Source organism: Anneissia japonica, unplaced genomic scaffold, assembly GCF_011630105.1.
Source record: "Anneissia japonica isolate Jap-2015-1 unplaced genomic scaffold, ASM1163010v1 scaffold287682_len70226_cov148, whole genome shotgun sequence".
In the NCBI taxonomy this organism is placed as follows: domain Eukaryota; kingdom Metazoa; phylum Echinodermata; class Crinoidea; order Comatulida; family Comatulidae; genus Anneissia; species Anneissia japonica.
Window position 1 is genome coordinate 15,156 of NW_022729070.1, and position 18,024 is coordinate 33,179.

The 18,024-nt window shown below is 33.6% G+C and overlaps 1 protein-coding gene across 1 annotated transcript in view; it reads right to left on the reverse strand.

The window, feature by feature from the left end:
- LOC117114648 (mediator of RNA polymerase II transcription subunit 1-like) overlaps positions 1–18,024 on the reverse strand; it is a 57,276-nt gene that overhangs the window by 8,632 nt on the left and 30,620 nt on the right. The window contains exons 4-6 of the mRNA XM_033258342.1: positions 15,350–15,450; positions 7,864–7,938; positions 1,220–1,290 (exon numbers count right to left, since the gene is read on the reverse strand). Coding sequence (XP_033114233.1) covers positions 1,220–1,290; positions 7,864–7,938; positions 15,350–15,450 — 247 coding nt within the window. The remainder of the gene's footprint in view (positions 1–1,219; positions 1,291–7,863; positions 7,939–15,349; positions 15,451–18,024) is intronic.

Here is an 18,024-nt window from a genome sequence, read left to right on the forward strand (position 1 = left end):
ATTTCATAGTAAAACATTTGAATTCTGAGAGTATGGATATGATTCTAATGTTCTAATGTAATACATGAGTTACGTAATTTTTAAGATACCATACCATATTTGAACTTGAATGACCTATTTGTGGCAATCTGACCAGGTAAAAAATGGTAATGGTATGGTATATACATTGAATGACCTTAAATCTGACCATGTCACAAATCCTTGACTTTGAAATATAATTTTAGATATAATTCTCATTAAAGTGGTTTAAAAACCGATATATTGATAAATATAGGATTTGCATGGTAGCAATTTTGAAATTCAAGATGGCCACCAGAATGACCTCATATGAATTATTGTAGTTCATAGTAAAGATTTTGAATTCTGAGAGTCAGGGTATGGTTCTAATGTAAAATATGAAAATCATGTAATTTTTAAGATACCATACAATATTTGACCTTTAATGACCTTAAATGACCTATTTGTGTCAATCTGACCAGGTCAAAAATGGTATGATGGTATTCCTTGACCATATAAGATAGTTTCAGACATTAGAATTATAATTCCAAGTAGTTTAGAAGCGGAGATATAAATAATCATAGGTTTTATTAGGCGGCCATTTTGAAATCCAAGATGCCCGCCATAATGACCACGGATGAGGTGGTTCCTACCAAAAATTGAATGCTATGACCATAAGGAGCATGTAAAAAATAATTGGTGCTTTTGTCCGGAACGTCCACATCCATCTGCTAAGCTGCCGGACTACTGAAGGTTATTTTGATTCCATCTGACGAGTATTTAAAAAAATAAATAAATTTAAAAAAAACTTTTTTCACCTGCCCCTATTTATCATTTATAAAAAAAGAAGGGCAAACAATTTATTTTATTTGGCCTAATCTAATGGAAGCTTCAATTTAATAATTGTAACCAGCTTCTATTTCTTTTCAAATATGTCCATTCAAAATGTAGTGGTAATTTATTTTTACAGTTGTAAGTTTAACTTGTGTCTTTGGAAAGGCACTCGGCATTACACAGACATGAGTACTTGGTAGGATATGAAATGATTTAGAATAAAATTTTGGCTGTGCTGACTTTAATGCGACAGAATACCACATGTAGAGCAGGAGGTTGTACAGTGTGTGTGATTGATTCCGCACCACAAACCAGAAGAAAATAAGTTTTCAAAACTACAAATGAGGCATAATATTAATAGCTTTTAAAATAAAATAAATTTACTTGCCTCCAATTCTTGGTGTCACAAAACCCACTAACCCTTTCAGAATTAACATCATTACATTTGAAGTTGTCAAACTATAGAAGAAAAATTAATAATAATAATTCTAGAAACACAAAAGTTTCTAAAGCCAGTCTCCGGAGTAAAGATTTTTTTAATATGTTGTACGACTTAAAAAAAACAAAAAGAAGAGATACAACAGAAATCACTACAAATTCAACAGTGGTTTCATGGTCTTTAGCAGCTTTGGTCTTTAATTATAAAAAATTTTTATTATTATAAAAATAAAAATAGGCATTCATTTGGGGGCTTGGAAAAGTGAAAAATGATCTTTAATTAAAGTGGTCAAAATTTGGAGGGTCTTTAATTACAATGAGACCTGAATTTAAAATCAATTTAGTGACGCTAAGCTCAATGATTATCAAATATCGGTATTTAAACTGAGTTAGGCTTACTGTATAAGCAACGGGGGCGGAAGCGGGGGAGGGGGACAGGGGCCATTGGCCCACCCACTTTTTCTACTGGGGGGAGGGGGGCCTGGGCCCCCCGACCACTTTTGTGACTGTTCCCAGCACAAGGTTATTATCATTATTATTATCATTATTATTATTATTTTTTATTGTTATTATTATTATTATTACTTTTATTTTTATTATTATTATTATCATTATTATTATTAGGAATATTATTATTATTTGGTGCTTAGACACCTTGTTTATTTGCATCTTATAAATTGACCTATTATTATCATTATAGAATAAAGATTTTTTTTTTCATTTTCTAACGAGCATTACAAGTTCCCTTTTAGAGTTGAGCAACCAATTTTGACTGACGTCTGTATACGCGTGTGTAAAGTTTTCTTGAAACCCGCCCTCAATCATGAAGAAAAAATCACCTGCCTTTGTGTATTCTGTATTTAGGCATTTGGGGGGAAGGTAGGCACTCTTAATGGAGCAACGCTCTAGTTCTCTTTATGCTAACAACGAAGATATAGTAAATGTAACTGATTGGCTTACAGTAAACCTTCAGACTAGCGGAATACAACCACACATTTAAACTCCATCTAATTTAACAAAAACCATAAGATAATTAATTTGACCATTTAATTTTTTTAAATAAAGTTCTCTGAAGGTTAACTACAGAATTTACAGTACGCTGTAGTTAATGTGTTATAGGTTGTAAAAACTGTAGAATAAAAAAAATCTTTCGAATAAAAATATCTTTCGCTTCAGTTTTATATTGAACAGTGGCAGATTCAAGGGGGAACCCTGTCAGCATGGGCCCCCAACCTCCTAATTTTTTTCAAATTATAAAAAAAAAATGGAGAACAGACAAAATTTTATTTAACTTTTAATCTGAGAGTGCCATTTCCGGCCATCTGGAGGTGCCAAAATCATACTTTTTCTTACCTCAGCCCCAACAGTTGTGCGGATGAGGGGAGTGGACCTTTTAATTGCGCAAAACCCTCTCTGGGTCCCCTCTATTTTGATTTCCTAGACCCGCCACAGTTGAAGTGTCATATCCGGGCTACATAGAAGGGTAATTTTTATCCATTGGAGGAAAAGTGAAGTCATCGGGGAAACCATATCAAGGATAACCTGTATGATAAATAATTCATTGAGACCGTGGAAGCAATCTGGACTTCAATCTGTGACGCATTCAAGGGCGGGGGCTAAATTGTTCAATTTTTTTTTTAATGGCGATATAATCAAAATTATATTCAAATTTTAAGTCTGAGAGTGTAATTTCCCGCCATCTAGAGGTGCCAAAATCAAAATTGTTCTTACCTCGGCCCCAACCATGGTGGGGCTGAGGTGGTATAGATCCTCTATCTGCTAAAGTACCCAGTGGCGAATTCAAGGGGACCCAGCCGGCCCGCCCTCGCATCTAAATTGTCTTAAAAAATGGAGATATAAGGTTAATTATATTCAAATTTTATGTCTGGAAGTGCAATTTCCGGCCATCTAGAGGTGTCATAATCACAAATTTTCTTACCTCAGCCCCAACCATGGTGGGCTGAAATAATATAGATCTTCTATCTGTGAAAGTACCCTTCCTGGGCCCTTGTATTTTGAATTCCAGGATATGCCCAGAGGTGGATCTAGGGGGGTTAATAGGGTGGCTAGCCACCCCCCTTTGGTGACCTTGAAAAAAATATATAGTCACTCGTCTTGTGTGTGCTTCTCATGTATACATGTTACATGTAGTAGGCTACTCTCGTAAAACATACACTTTCTATTTTAAGCTTAACTTCTTGTCAGATATCATCCAAGAGCGTCTAGCCGTCAACTAATTCCAAAAAATCTCAAATGGAAGGAGATGCCTCTCCCTAAACCCATGATCAAGGAGGGACAGTGGGACACGTCCCAAAATATCTTTAAGGGGGTGGGGGTTGGTCCCTCTTTTCATCCCCATGATCAAGGAGGGACAGTGGGACACGTCCCAAAATATCTTTAAGAGGGTGGGGGTTGGTCCCTCTTTTCGTCCTCAATGTAATAAAGTCAAGAAGATGCCTGAAAATTGTTGAAATGAACTGCATATTGACCCAGGTTTTAACAAATCTATCTCTGCCCACAAACATCTGAATTACTAATACACGACTCTTGTGCGCGTGCCTTTATTATAATTTGAGAAGTATGAAAAAAGCATGTAATAATAATAATAGGATTGGTTTTCGGCACATGGTAAAGTAAATTAAAAATGCATCAATGACAATTGAGTTTCATTTTCAATGGAACATCACAGCAATTAATTTGATCGACGATGATGAGATGTATTATAACAGAGTGTCATTTCTGATAATCTAGAGATTTCCCCAAATGTTCCCACCTCAGCCCTTGTGTGGACAATGGCCTAAATTAAGTACATCTAAGGCAAAGTTTTTAATATTTATTTTCTATAGTACATCACACATATTATTTAGACATCTATGGTTGCCAAAACTCATGAGAAATTTGTTGCCGCTTCATTTTTACTATAATAGTGATGTAATGACGATGAATTTTACTATATAAAAGTGTCATTTCCGGTCATCTAGAGCTACTATTTATTTCAGTCCTCTAGCTGAAACACAAGGAGAGGCAGCGATGGGAATTGAACAGGGGACCTAGAGATCTCCACGGTTCAGCACACACACAGTGGCTACCAACAGATTAGCCGACTGAGCTAAGCTGCTTTCTAAACCAACTGAGCTAAGCTGCTTGGTAAATCCTAACCACCACTGATTCCACTGGAAATTACAACAAAATATGAAGTCATATTTCAGTAGCTTGATGCCTATAAAATAAGTTATAATAAAATTCACCATACTTCGTAAAATATCCGTAGATTCCAGGGGGCGTGCACCCCCACCGGGGGCCCTTTGTGGCCACCCCCAGCCAAGATGCTCGCTTCGCTCGCATATTGGACCCTATGAAATGGTCCCCACCCCCACTTTCAAAAATGTTCCGCTGCCGTTGTGTATAAGCCAGTATTCTGACTGGCCACTGTAAAGTACTGCTGGCATTGTGTGCCCAGGGCGGCAGTATCTATTAAACGTTGTGATTATTTACTAGCTTCATTGATATCTTTCTTTACATAATATACAGTACCTATATATATTTTCACAATAAAAAAACACAAACACATCATAAATTGTAAGTTAACTTTCACACTTTCGTAGACAATTTGTGACATGACATATATTATTACTTGATATACAACCATAGCTAAATGTAAACTATGTTTAACCCCAATACAAGTTTACAGCTTGCAATGGTGAAATTGCATTCTTAAACTTAGAGTAGAGTTATAATTGTGTGAGTATTCTGATTTAAGCTTATATCTGTAATCGAGATCCAACCAATGCAGCGACAAAGTTTGGAACATTCTTTTAAATTTGTAAGAATCACTTCTCCATGACAAAAAAAAAAAAGAAAGCAGGAGTTCTCAAATACATTTTAATAGGAGCCAAGTTTGTAGATTGAATAGATTAAAGGTCCAATGATCATGCAAGGTTGCAAAGCGACCAACTGGTCTACAGGAGGTGGGTGAGGTCACTCCCACATAAAAAAATTTAAAAAATTGGTAATGTAGTGTGAAATGATGCAATAATAGGCAGACTTCTCAAGTTCTACGGACCATCCGAAGTTGCTAGGGAAAATTTTGCCTAATTACGGACATACAGCAAGAGACCAAAATACTACAAGAAATTTATCACTCGGCCTACAATTGTAAATAAATAGGTCTACATATTGTCCAACGTCAGGAACAAATTATTTTTTTAAAAATTAATATTTTACTATGGATACTTGAAGACATAGTCACTGAAATGCTTTTTCCTAACTTGAGAAGTCTGTATTAGGCCTAGTGGCATTAACTATACAGTAATAATTTTAGGCTTTCTCTAACCGGCCAGTTAACACACACTTGCAGGCTGCCAGGTGAGTATATCCCAGCTCTAGCAACTTTTTAAGAGACATTGAATCTGACATTTTACAAGTCATGTGACAATAATTTTAAGATTTCCAATTCCTAGTACTTATAAATTTCACAATTTTTTGATAAAGAGGAAATCACAACCAGACTTAGGATGTGATACTATGAATGTTATAATGGTATTCAGGTAAAACACCAAAATTTCTCTAATGTACTGACCTCAAAGGGACTTTAAAAGCAATTATTATTATGTGTCAGGTTGTTTCGGCCTGGGTCGTTTTGGTGAAATACTAATTGTGCAAATGAGCAATTAGTCTATTCACACATGTACCAAAAACTATAGACTTCATTACTTTATTTATTTAATTATTAATTTATTTATTTATTGTATATCTAGGCCTGATGTTAGCATCCATACTGATGAGAGGCAGCCACAATATTTATTTGATTTATAAGCCATAAAATACTCGCACCTAGGGCTAAAACGTAGCGAGAGTCACTTCACAACCTGTCAACAGTGCAAGCTGTTGGGGGTTGTGAAGTGGCAACTAAGCATGGCCAGCCGAGAATGGTCAGCGTGTGATTCAAACCCTCGACAACGAGGTTCACAAACTGAATGAAAATCGCTGTGCCAAACCGCCTTATTACCATCTTGCATTGTGCGAAGTTTGAAACCAATCAGATTTACCAAACTTTAGTTATCATGGCAAACAGGTTAAAATTCCTGATTAGTGAAATATTAAAAAACACTTGTACATTTAAAGGTCTGAATTTATTCATTTCTTTTAAACCAATCCTAAAATAAAATTTAACAATTCATCCGCCATAAGGCTCTTTATAACATCCATAACTCCACATAAAATTACATTATTTATTGTGTTCAGCTTCTCATAGAAATCATCAAATTTTTCATGCATTTTGGAATCTAAGTCAACATTTTAAATATTAATTTTCTCAGTATTGTTCTAAAATCTCTTAATCCCTATTTCAACCCCAGCTTTTACTTCTGCTATGTCAGTCTTCACTGCTGTTTGGTTCTTTGACTTTCGACCAATAGACACATCCAATCAATCCTCTTATTTGCTTAGTAGAACATGAATAGTTGGGTCATTTTGACTAAATCCAATTGTATTTAGTGATCAAAATTTCCTCAACAGTTATGTGAAACCATGTATGACGAATGCTACATTCGTACATGGAAAAAGTTGTAGAATGTAAATGATAGCTTTCACCCACAGGCTAATTACAAGATTATCAACCTGTAATTAGTCAAATTGACCAGTGCTTATCATCAACAAAAAGATAGATGCCATCCAGTATTTCGCTCTCAATATTACAATGATAATTTTAGGATAAATGTAAACTTAAGTTAAGTTTTTATTTCAAATTACGACGCTCCAACCACCTCCATGATCTGACTGGCATATGAACAGTATTAGATACTTAATTTATAGGTTTGTCACTTAGGTATCTCACTCGGAGTCAATAATTTCTGTACACGCTGCGATGTAAAAATGGTTGCTGCAAGTTTTCCTGCTTTCCTGAAGTAAACCAAACAGCGCTATTATTTATTGTTATCATTATTTATTATTTCAGTACACACCTAAATTTCACTTTGTCATTTGAATTGTTAAAAAAGGGGAAAGAGGGGAAGGAAAAAAAAGGGAAAAAAAAGAAGGGTGGGGAGGAAAAGAGGAAGAAAGAGAAAAGGAAAAGAAAGGAGAAGGAAAGAAGAAAAAAATTATTAGTCACTTATGGTAGTTTGCTTGTTATTTGTATGCACCACCAGATGGTGTGCCACTGATACAAAAGGGTTCCAATAAGTTTAAAGATCAAAAGTCACCATAGGTGTAATCTCAAGTCATGACATATACAATACTGTACAATAAAAACCCCGTCTCAGAACATTACATCAAGCTAGGGTATTGTTCTTTCCTGTATTCCATATTCACAAGAAACAAAATTTAAAGACCTTATACACAGCAACATGTGACCAGCATAAATTATATGACATGAATTTAGTGGGATCATGTATACAGTTTTTTGAGTTTATAAACCAGCTTGCCTACACACAAACACACACACAGAAGTACATAAGAAAAAGGTCAAAGCTCAAACATGTCTATTAGAAGGATTACTACTTATACAATCACCACAAATTAAGGATACTCATTAAATAGTAAGGCAATCAATAACTATAACTTTGCCAATTTAAAAAAACAAAATTTTCATACCAGCTAATATTGAATATTTCCTTGAGATCATCTTCTAGAGTTTGAAGACATTTGAAGGCATCCCGTTTCACAGAGCTACAGATAAAGATGAATTGTTACATGCTTGTAGTGCCAATTGATATTGTATTGTAAATTGTGTTTAATTTAAACCTTTTTGCATTGTGTAGGATATTTTATGAATATCTTCAATTCAATATAAATGTATTGCAAAACAAATATAAGTTCTCAAATGTACAATTCAGATAAAAATGAGAAGACAAATAAACATCTAAAGTAAAAACAATAAAATCTTTAAAAAAACAACATTCTCACATAAAAAAGAAAACACAACACAAAATACACAAAAAAAAACATAAAAAAGTATTAATTATATTAATATTATTATTGGCTTTTCCCAGCAGTAGCTGGAAAAAGTCATTGTTTTTGTTCTGAATTTCTTTATTCTTCCATATTGTTTTTCTATCTTTCGCACTGGGTTTTTTCCGCCCAGAATTTTGGTCACTTTCCATGCTTGGATCTTTTCCATACGTTGTCGAAGCATATCAAGGATGTACCTCCTAATATTTAGTGTCAATCTAGAATGGGGTGTGGATGTGAGGACCAAATAAAGGGATTCAAGGGCAAAACTCTACACCAGATGTCAAAACAAAAACGGATCAACTAATCTGAAGTTTAACAAAGTTACAAGGAAGAAATTATAGTTTTGGTGACGATCCAATTTAGGGGGTAAATATGATAGTTATTTTAATTCCTGGTGTCCCAGACATAAATACCTTTAAAAACTTATCAATGGATCTAAATAAAACTGAAATCCAGAACACCCTATGCCTGGAGAAAATAAATGTACTCAATCTCTTTATATAAATGAGCAAATTTACTTTTGACATAATTTTTAAATGTATTTCTTTTCGTATTCATACTAAAATACTGTGTTTTGCAGGCAAATGTAACTCTTCTGGCTGGGTCATACTTAAAGACAAGATCAAAGGTACGACTGAAATGTTGTATTGACATGGAAACTGGAAATAAGGGAATGACAGAGAGAACAAAGGCAGGATGGACATCGTGGGGAATAGCTAAAGCAGCAGCAGACAACAGGGGTAGATTTTCACAGAACCAGTTCCACTGTCAAATTTGAATAGTATTTTGAAATTGTTGTATTTTCACCTTAATGGTCAAGTCTGTTATATGGTACCATATGGTAGTTAAAAATAGTGTTATACATTTTATTTGCATTTAAAACTTGAAAATGCTTTAAAATTGTGATTTCGTAATGCTTCAAACTGCGCTGATGTGAATACAATGAGCAGTATAAGCCCACCCCATACTTTACTCCTTATTTTACATTTCAGCCTTTCCTCAGGAAAAGCCCAGAGTATATATTTATTTATATATTTATTCAAGACCCAACAATGTGTCAAACGCCAAAAACAGGGTCACCATAAAAATACAATATGATATAAAAAATATATGTCTAAAGATTAAAATATACATAAAATAGCATAAATATTCATTACTACATATTAAATATTGAGGATTAGATTAAGGGTAGAAATATTACAATTAAAAATTATGATACTTGAAAACTAAATTTGAACTAAATTATTGTAAGGAAGAGCAACAAAATAAAAACTACCATTATTACATACATTAACACAAGAATACTGAACTTTTAACAAATGATTAATACGAAGCTTACGCACAGGAACATAAAAATAAAAGTTTGACGCAAGGTTACAATCAAACTTGGAGTTTAAACATTTAAGATTTACATGAGTAGCTTAGCTGACTCTTACAAATACTAAAAAAAATTAATCATATATTGGCTTTGAATTTGGCATTCAGTGACAAAAAATTTCTTTTTTATTGAATTCTTAAGTTAAGAGCACCCCCAAAATTGGCCCAATATTGTGTTCAAGAGGTTGTGGGCTTATACCAGAGGAACTATGGTAATACAGTTCCTATCTTTTGCACAGACCCTTAAATTGGCTGGTAGTAAATTATAGGATTAAAAAACGATCTGTAAAGTGAAAACTTATTTGGTTTAGTCTATGTTTCAGAGAAATTTAATAAATTACCGGTATTTGAAACTTTTAAAACACTTTTTGGGAATTTATTTTTCAGATTTTAATAACTGTACATTATCTCTTTAGGTAAGATAGTATAATACGTACTTCAAGTATCGAAATGCACGCCATCGTGTCGGGATTCAATATTTCAACATTAATTTTGTCATCATCAGGAATGAAAAATTATCCATATTTGCGAGCTTATATGCACAAGTACCAAAAGTGTTTGACCAATCAAAACATAACCCGTAGTAGGTGACATAGCTATGTATAGACTACAGAACAAAGCTCAACATCAAAAGATACAAATCGGTAACCTAAATTATATAAATGGTCTGGTATACCTTTAATGCGGTCAGCATCATCGAACGAATCTTTAAGGACCAAGTCATTAACGATAAGACGCCCTAATAAGTTAGATAAGAACTTAGCTACTGAGTAATAACAAGTGCCGGTTGTGTCAATAATAGGTCTTAGAGGTGGAATATTAACAAAATCCGATTGTAATTTAGGTAGACCATGAGCTCTGGCAGGCATGGTTGATACTGGACGAATTTCTTTGTATTCAGCCTCAGTTAGTTCTTTTCTACTAAAAAGTGTTCGAAGGTAGGATTGTAAGGAGTTAAGCTGTGTGGTTAATGAACAGGTAGACAACTCTTAAATTTAGTTGGATGGATCAGAGAACAAGCTGGTCATAGATGTAATATAATCAGATTTATTCATTATCGCAACACCATTTCCATTATCAGGTCTAAGAATTACATATTTATTGCATATGATTTTTAAAGTATTAATACATTTGGTATCACAATTTAAGTTGCGGTTATCAAAATCAAGAAAGTTACATGTCATGGCACGAATTGAGTTCCTAATCTTTTCTCGTTTAACAAATGATTTAGGTATAGCACTGTCTCTTATACACATCTAGATGTGTATAAGAGACAGGTATAAGCCCACCCCCTACTTTACTCCTTATTTTACATTTCAGCCTTTCCTCAGGAAAAGCCCAGAGTATATATTTATTTATATATTTATTTTTCAGATTTTAATAACTGTACATTATCTCTTTAGGTAAGATAGTATAATAAGTACTTCAAGTATCGAAATGCACGCCATCGTGTCGGGATTCAATATTTCAACATTAATTTTGTCATCATCAGGAATGAAAAATTATCCATACTTGCGAGCTTATATGCACAAGTACCAAAAGTGTTTGACCAATCAAAACATTACCCCTAGTAGGTGACATAGCTATGTATAGACTAAAGATCAAAGCATTCTTACCCTACTGATCAAAGCTACCTACAAAAACAAATAAAGCCTCTTTGAAGCTTTCAGCCAATTGTTAACCCTCTGGATACCGGATTCTTTTGTAGTGCAAACCCTTGAATACCGGATTCTTTTGCAGTGTAACAAGGTTTTTTGTGTTTTTTGAGTATACGTCGTTCTGGTGATTTTTGGGAACTTTTTCTAAATTATACAAAAAATGTTTCAAAAACAAAGAAAGCTTATAGAATAAGCTTTCATTTGATGTATAATTTATATTTTTGGGAATTTTTTTTCATAATATAATATAATATAATATATATATATATATAATATAATAGAAATGACAGAAAAATGCTACATATAAATCGTCAGCAAAAACCGAAAAAAATAAATAAATTATAGCCAAAAAAAAATAAAAACAAATATAAAACATTCCTATTCCACACAGTTATATAATTTATTTACCCAACCATCCATAACTATAAGTGCGATCTTTCCATTCAAAAGCGTTGACTACCCTCACATTTCTAGGCCTAGGCTCATCTTCATCAAGAACATCTCCGCCGTCAGAACTGCTTGAAGCCCCACCGTCATCATCGCTAACAGGCACGTCTAAGTCTCACACATCTAAAAATTCACCTTCATCGCTGTCTGAATCAAAAATCAGGTCAATCGCTTGCTCAGCTGTGTACACATCTTGTGCGGCCATTTTGAACAATTTTTGAAATTAATAACGATTTCAAATTGATATTTCTAAAAATGTTTATATAAGCGCAAGTGAGTTCTTCACATATTTTGAAAGACAAAAGCTTCACGCATGCGTGTTCAAAATTTCTGACGTATTGGAGCTAGAATAAAAACAGAAGAGCGATTTGAAAACCACCTATTTTTTAGTCACGAAATTTCGATTGCAGTCGAAAATGGGAATTCTCGGTTTGAGGTCAATTTTGACTACAGTTGAAGACGGTATCTAGAGGGTTAAGCAATAGGTGTAGCCTACGTATAACAAACGCTTCTTTAAACAATAGTATAGACCAATTTTGCAAACTGTCAATAAGTTCAAGTTCAAGTTTTATTTCAAAATTTTATCATTGTAGCTTTGCAGCTAAATTGCGAATGATACATTAGGGAAAAAAACAGACCTGGGTCTATACATTGCACAAAGATTACGAAAAAACATTTATGTATAAATTCAAAATATAAGGGTAAAGATACACAACTGTAAAAATATATTCATTTAAAAATTAAGCTATGATTTAGGTTTAGGATGAACTGATTAATCTGAGCTTAATGTTAATATTGAGGTTCAAGTAGATAATGCAAGTCTTAAGTATTTTGCTGGTTTAAGATACTAATGAGGTATGGAATTGGGCTTTGCTTGTACCTATTAGTTCTGAAAGTAGGTGGTTTGAATTGATTTTTCTTTCTCCAACTATATTGGTGGTCTATTTGAGCAGGTATCCAGGATCTAAAATTTGGTGATTTGCATAGTTGGTGAGCAAATTCTAAGCATAATGTTAGTATTAGAAAATATTAAACCTAAATTATTACTTACATTACAAGCTACATTAATACCATTTTCAAGTATATCACAATTTTGTATATGATCATTTATAACACTATCAGATCATGAAGAATTTTCTTTAAGTCTAGTTATTAAGCATCTATCAGTCTTACCAATATAATCACTATTACAACCTGGATATTCCTTATATAAAATGAGAGACATTTCTGTACTGCCATAATGTTATGAATTTTACCTCTTTCTGTTTCTGTTTCTTTACTTTGTTTAAGCATACGTAAAATGGATTCACCTGCCTTTCCTAGATAAGGCAATCTAACCCAGATCTTAATCAAGCTATCATCAGTAGGTCTATGTATGCATTTAGGTTCATTTAATTTATTGAGTACATGGTTAACAACTTTTAAAGGGTACTCATGCTTCCTATGCTGTTGTAAAATTGTGGACAGAAAATATACTATATCACTGTTTTCAAGTGATTCAAAGGTAAAATTAATCTGTTTATGAAAAGTGTTAAAGTGACGTAGGATGTGATGAAAATCATTAGGTTTAGCTAGCACTAGTGTGTCGTCAACACAACGAGTACAAAACTTAATAATACCCGATTCTATAAATTTAGGAACAATATACTCTTCTAGTTCAGTCATTAAAATCTTGGCTAAAACTGGCCCATGGAAACACCATCAGTTTGTTTATAGAATTCATTAATACACATAAATACAATTTTATTACAGCAATCCCTAAGCAGTTACCTTAACATATTTTTCTTAAGATTAGTAAATATCAATTTCCTAATGTAAACCCTATCAAGGGATTATATTAATTACCTTAGGAAGGGGAACATTTGTAAACAGAGATTCAACATCAAAAGATACAAATCAGTAACCTAAATTATATAAATGGTCTGGTATACCTTTAATGCGGTCAGCATCATCGAACGAATCTTTAAGGACCAAGTCATTAACGATAAGACGCCCTAATAAGTTAGATAAGAACTTAGCTACTGAGTAATAACAAGTGCCGGTTGTGTCAATAATAGGCCTTAGAGGTGGAATATTAACAAAATCCGATTGTAATTTAGTTAGACCATGAGCTCTGGCAGGCATGGTTGATACTGGACAAATTTCTTTGTATTCAGCCTCAGTTAGTTCTTTTCTACTAAAAAGTGTTCGAAGGTAGGATTGTAAGGAGTTAAGCTGTGTGGTTAATGAACAGGTAGACAACTCTTAAATTTAGTTGGATGGATCAGAGAACAAGCTGGTCATAGATGTAATATAATCAGATTTATTCATTATCGCAACACCATTTCCATTATCAGGTCTAAGAATTACATATTTATTGCATATGATTTTTAAAGTATTAATACATTTGGTATCACAATTTAAGTTGCAGTTATCAAAATCAAGAAAGTTACATGTCATGGCACGAATTGAGTTCCTAATCTTTTCTCGTTTAACAAATGATTTAGGTATAGCATCAGTTGTTCCCAAATTGATTCTGCATAAACAAACATGTCAGAATCCTTAGGTCGTGTTGCTAATCCAATACGGATACCAAAAGTTAAGACAGATTCCTCTTCCTTAGATAATGTTTCGCCAGTTAAGTTAGTGATTATATGGTTAGGGATCCTACACGTTCCGTTGATTATTGCATCTTCACGTAGAAGGCTGTTAAATTTAAGTCCATGGTGGTAAGAAACCTTACGCATTTCCTTATCTACAGTAGTCCTAACATGATGCTTAATTACTAAGGCACTATCTCTTTAGAAACCATGACTTGATTGACCTAACTCATTAGGTGTCAATTGTTAAAGTCCATTAAAACTAAGCCTGAACATTTGCTGACTTCCATGCCTATTGATTCTATAGAATTTCATTCCTTAACATCATTCCATAATGCTAAGTATTACGGAATGACACATTTTATTAAATCATATTTAATAAAAGCAAAATCTTTGAACTCAAAAATTACATGAACGTAGGTATTGGTACTCATAATTTTATACAGAAATATATAAGGCCGCTGATGCGTAACGAAGTATGTTATGTGAAATATTTTTCTATAATGATGTACTGTACCTAGAAACTGTAAACAACTTTTATTTTCCCATTCATTATTAATGCAGGGCCAGGTTAAAGGGCTGTGGGGCCTGGGGATGTAATTGCAAGTGGGCCTAAATACTCTGTGACAAAGACATAAACCCAGATTTTCTGAGATTTTTCATGGGGTTCTGGGCCTATTTTTCCTCATTGGGGTCTTTGGGCCTTGGGTGAATTTACATAAAATTTTGCGAAATTACATTAATTATTGATATCGTTAATTATGCAAATTTATATGCGTTAATGACCAAAATATTGATATATTTTACAGATTATGGTAATTTAGACTTTAAGCTTTCATTTGATATCAAAACTGCTATGAAGAGTCTGATTTCAAATTTCGGGTGTCTTGTCCCCTTTTGCTTGGAACTGCCCATCATCATCACAATCTAATTTTATAAGCACCAAGCTAGAAATTCCTCAGAAGACAAATGACTTCAAATGAGTTCAATAAAAAATGCATTATGAAACAGGAACCTCAGCCTTAGTAAACAAAAGAAATTATAAAAAACCAGTTTGAAACTCACACTTCACATGGCAGTTGGTAGAAGTTGTTAAGTCCTTTCAGGTGTTCTAAAAATCCTTTAAAGTTGCTCTGGCTTAAGCAGTCACGCATCTCATGGCAACTCTTCAAAATACAAATCTTATGATTAATATAAAATATTATATGCCAAAAAAAGCAAACATGAATATAAAAATATTTACCTTCTTCTTACAATAACAATAAAATCTTAGATGTACAGGTACAAGTAAATTATTATTAAATTATATGGTAAAACAGTTTTTGAGGGATGTTTTGAGGGGGCACTTATTTTTCTGGCGTCAAATGGATACACATAAATGTGCCTTATTAAATGTAACTAAACCAAATAATTAAAGTCAAAATGTTATTGCATAATAAAGACTTTATGATTCCAACCTGGTAAGTAAAAAAGTAATTCTACTGGAGTAAAATATTAATAGAATGTGTTGAGAATGATGTTCCTTTAATTACTTTGGTTTACCCTCATGTAGGGGAGAGTTTTTCAAGAGAAAAATAAATGCCCCGGGGCATTTCCTCCAAATGAGGAAGTTTATTCGAGAGAAGAGTTTATTCAAAGTAGGGTATTTTAATATGTATATCTAACTTTGTTTAGTAGAATCATATTTTATTCGTAATTGTCCTTGTTGGGGGAACAAAATATGGATGGACTGGGATAGATTGAGGCTTTGAAAAGTTGAATACTGTATATTACCATTCCAGGGTAGTGGTAATGCCAAATTTACGGGGAAACGTTGTCTAGATTAAGCCTGAAACATCGCGATATTTGCGAGTCAAAACCTACCCCAGGCCCAGGGCCTAGTTTACACGACCAGAAAATTTAATACTGTCGTATATATTGTATCTGGCCGAATGCCCTCTTGAAGCGCACCATTGTGTAATACAATTTTCTCGACGGTTATTTGGACCTGTTCAACCATGCAGCCTTCATTGGTTATGACGCTCGCCTTGTCAATGTGCTTAGTCATTCGTGACGTCATCTACGCGCAATTTTGCATTTTTACATTATCGATCATATCATCCATATCAATTGTCATTTCTCAATCATATTCAGTAGGCATAAACTTTAGGTCAAGGTTGAATATCACGTACCAAAATATTTTGCGTGTGCGTCAAAATTTCAAAATGTTCAAAATCACTTTTTCACTAAATTACAGCACGTTTCAGGTCATTTTGACCATTTTGAAATTTCACACTTTTTACGTGCGCAGCACATACGGAGGCTAAAAATTACGGGGTTTTTTGACATATTTTGGGTTCCTGAAATTGTTTTCACAAAAATCCATTCTTTCGGTCATCTTATGGCCAATAGCAATGCCATACGAGCGTATCAAACTTCGAGATCTTTGCGCACGTTTGTGCCAATGTACAGTGAAACTATGCTAAAATTAGGCCTATTTTTAATCAGTTATAACTCCTTAGGATGAAGGGTGACTCCCAATTTTTATTACATATTCTGAAAGCACATGAGTTTATGATTTTATAGATCATAATGGCTGATCGGACATTGTGACGTCATCATATTGCCATCTGAATTCAATAAAACTGAATTTTGTTTATGAAGTCGTTTTTGAAAATACGCATTTGAGCGTATCTCGCTTATCCTTGATCGATCGTCTCCAAACTTTGAGTACGTTTTAGCTGAGACAATTCTCTTTCATATATGTGACTTTTTTTTACATTTTGATGACATCATCATGGTCAAAATAAATGTTTTTTCTGACCTCCCTCATCTTTCTTTCCTCAAAACTTTCATGACCCCATATCATATTAATTCGTCATTTCTGAATCATATTTAGTAATCATAAACTTCAGGTCAAGGTTGAATGTTACGTACCTTAATTTTCTGTGTGCGCGTCATAACGTGCGCGTACGCGTGCATCAAAATTTTAAAATGCTTAAAATCATGCCTATTATTTAATCAGTTACAGCTCCTTAAGATGAAAGGTGACACCCAATTTTTATTACATATTCTGAAAGCACATGAGTTGTAGATATGATTTTATAGATCACAATGGATGATCGGACATTGTGACGTCATCATATTGCCATCTGAATTTTTAAAAACTGATTTTTTTATTTATAACGTCATAATTGTTATACTCACTTAACGTATCTCGCTTATTGTTGATCAATCGTCTTGCACTGCTTGAAAATCCTGGCTACGGTAGTTTCCCGTAATTCATACTTTTAAGCGCCGAGAGATTTCTTTTGCTTGACAAGCGGATCACCTAAACTTGTCATCAGTGACGAGTTCAAAACTAGTTATATTATAGTTTTGTATTTAATTTGAACGGGAAATCCTTGTCTACGTTCTGGGTAAAATTGCCTATGTGTCCTTGGTACGTAGGCTGGTCACACTAGCTGTACCTCTAAAATCTAATGCTTGCTTTTCTCCCTTCCTTGTTATTATATTAGCAGGTTCTTTACAATAAAAATTTTAAGGTTTGACTTATTCCAAGATTGTTATTGTGTGATATAACTGAAATCACAAAATAAAGATCCCGTTGTATGTGTCTTTGTTATTTTGTACTAATAGATGAAAAACTTTGTTGAAATGAAGGTAAAAAGTAAACATCGAGTGACAGCTGGAATTACCGATTGTTGTAACAGTCTTTACATACAGTTACAAATATTTCATTTACTTGTATTTGCTGGTAT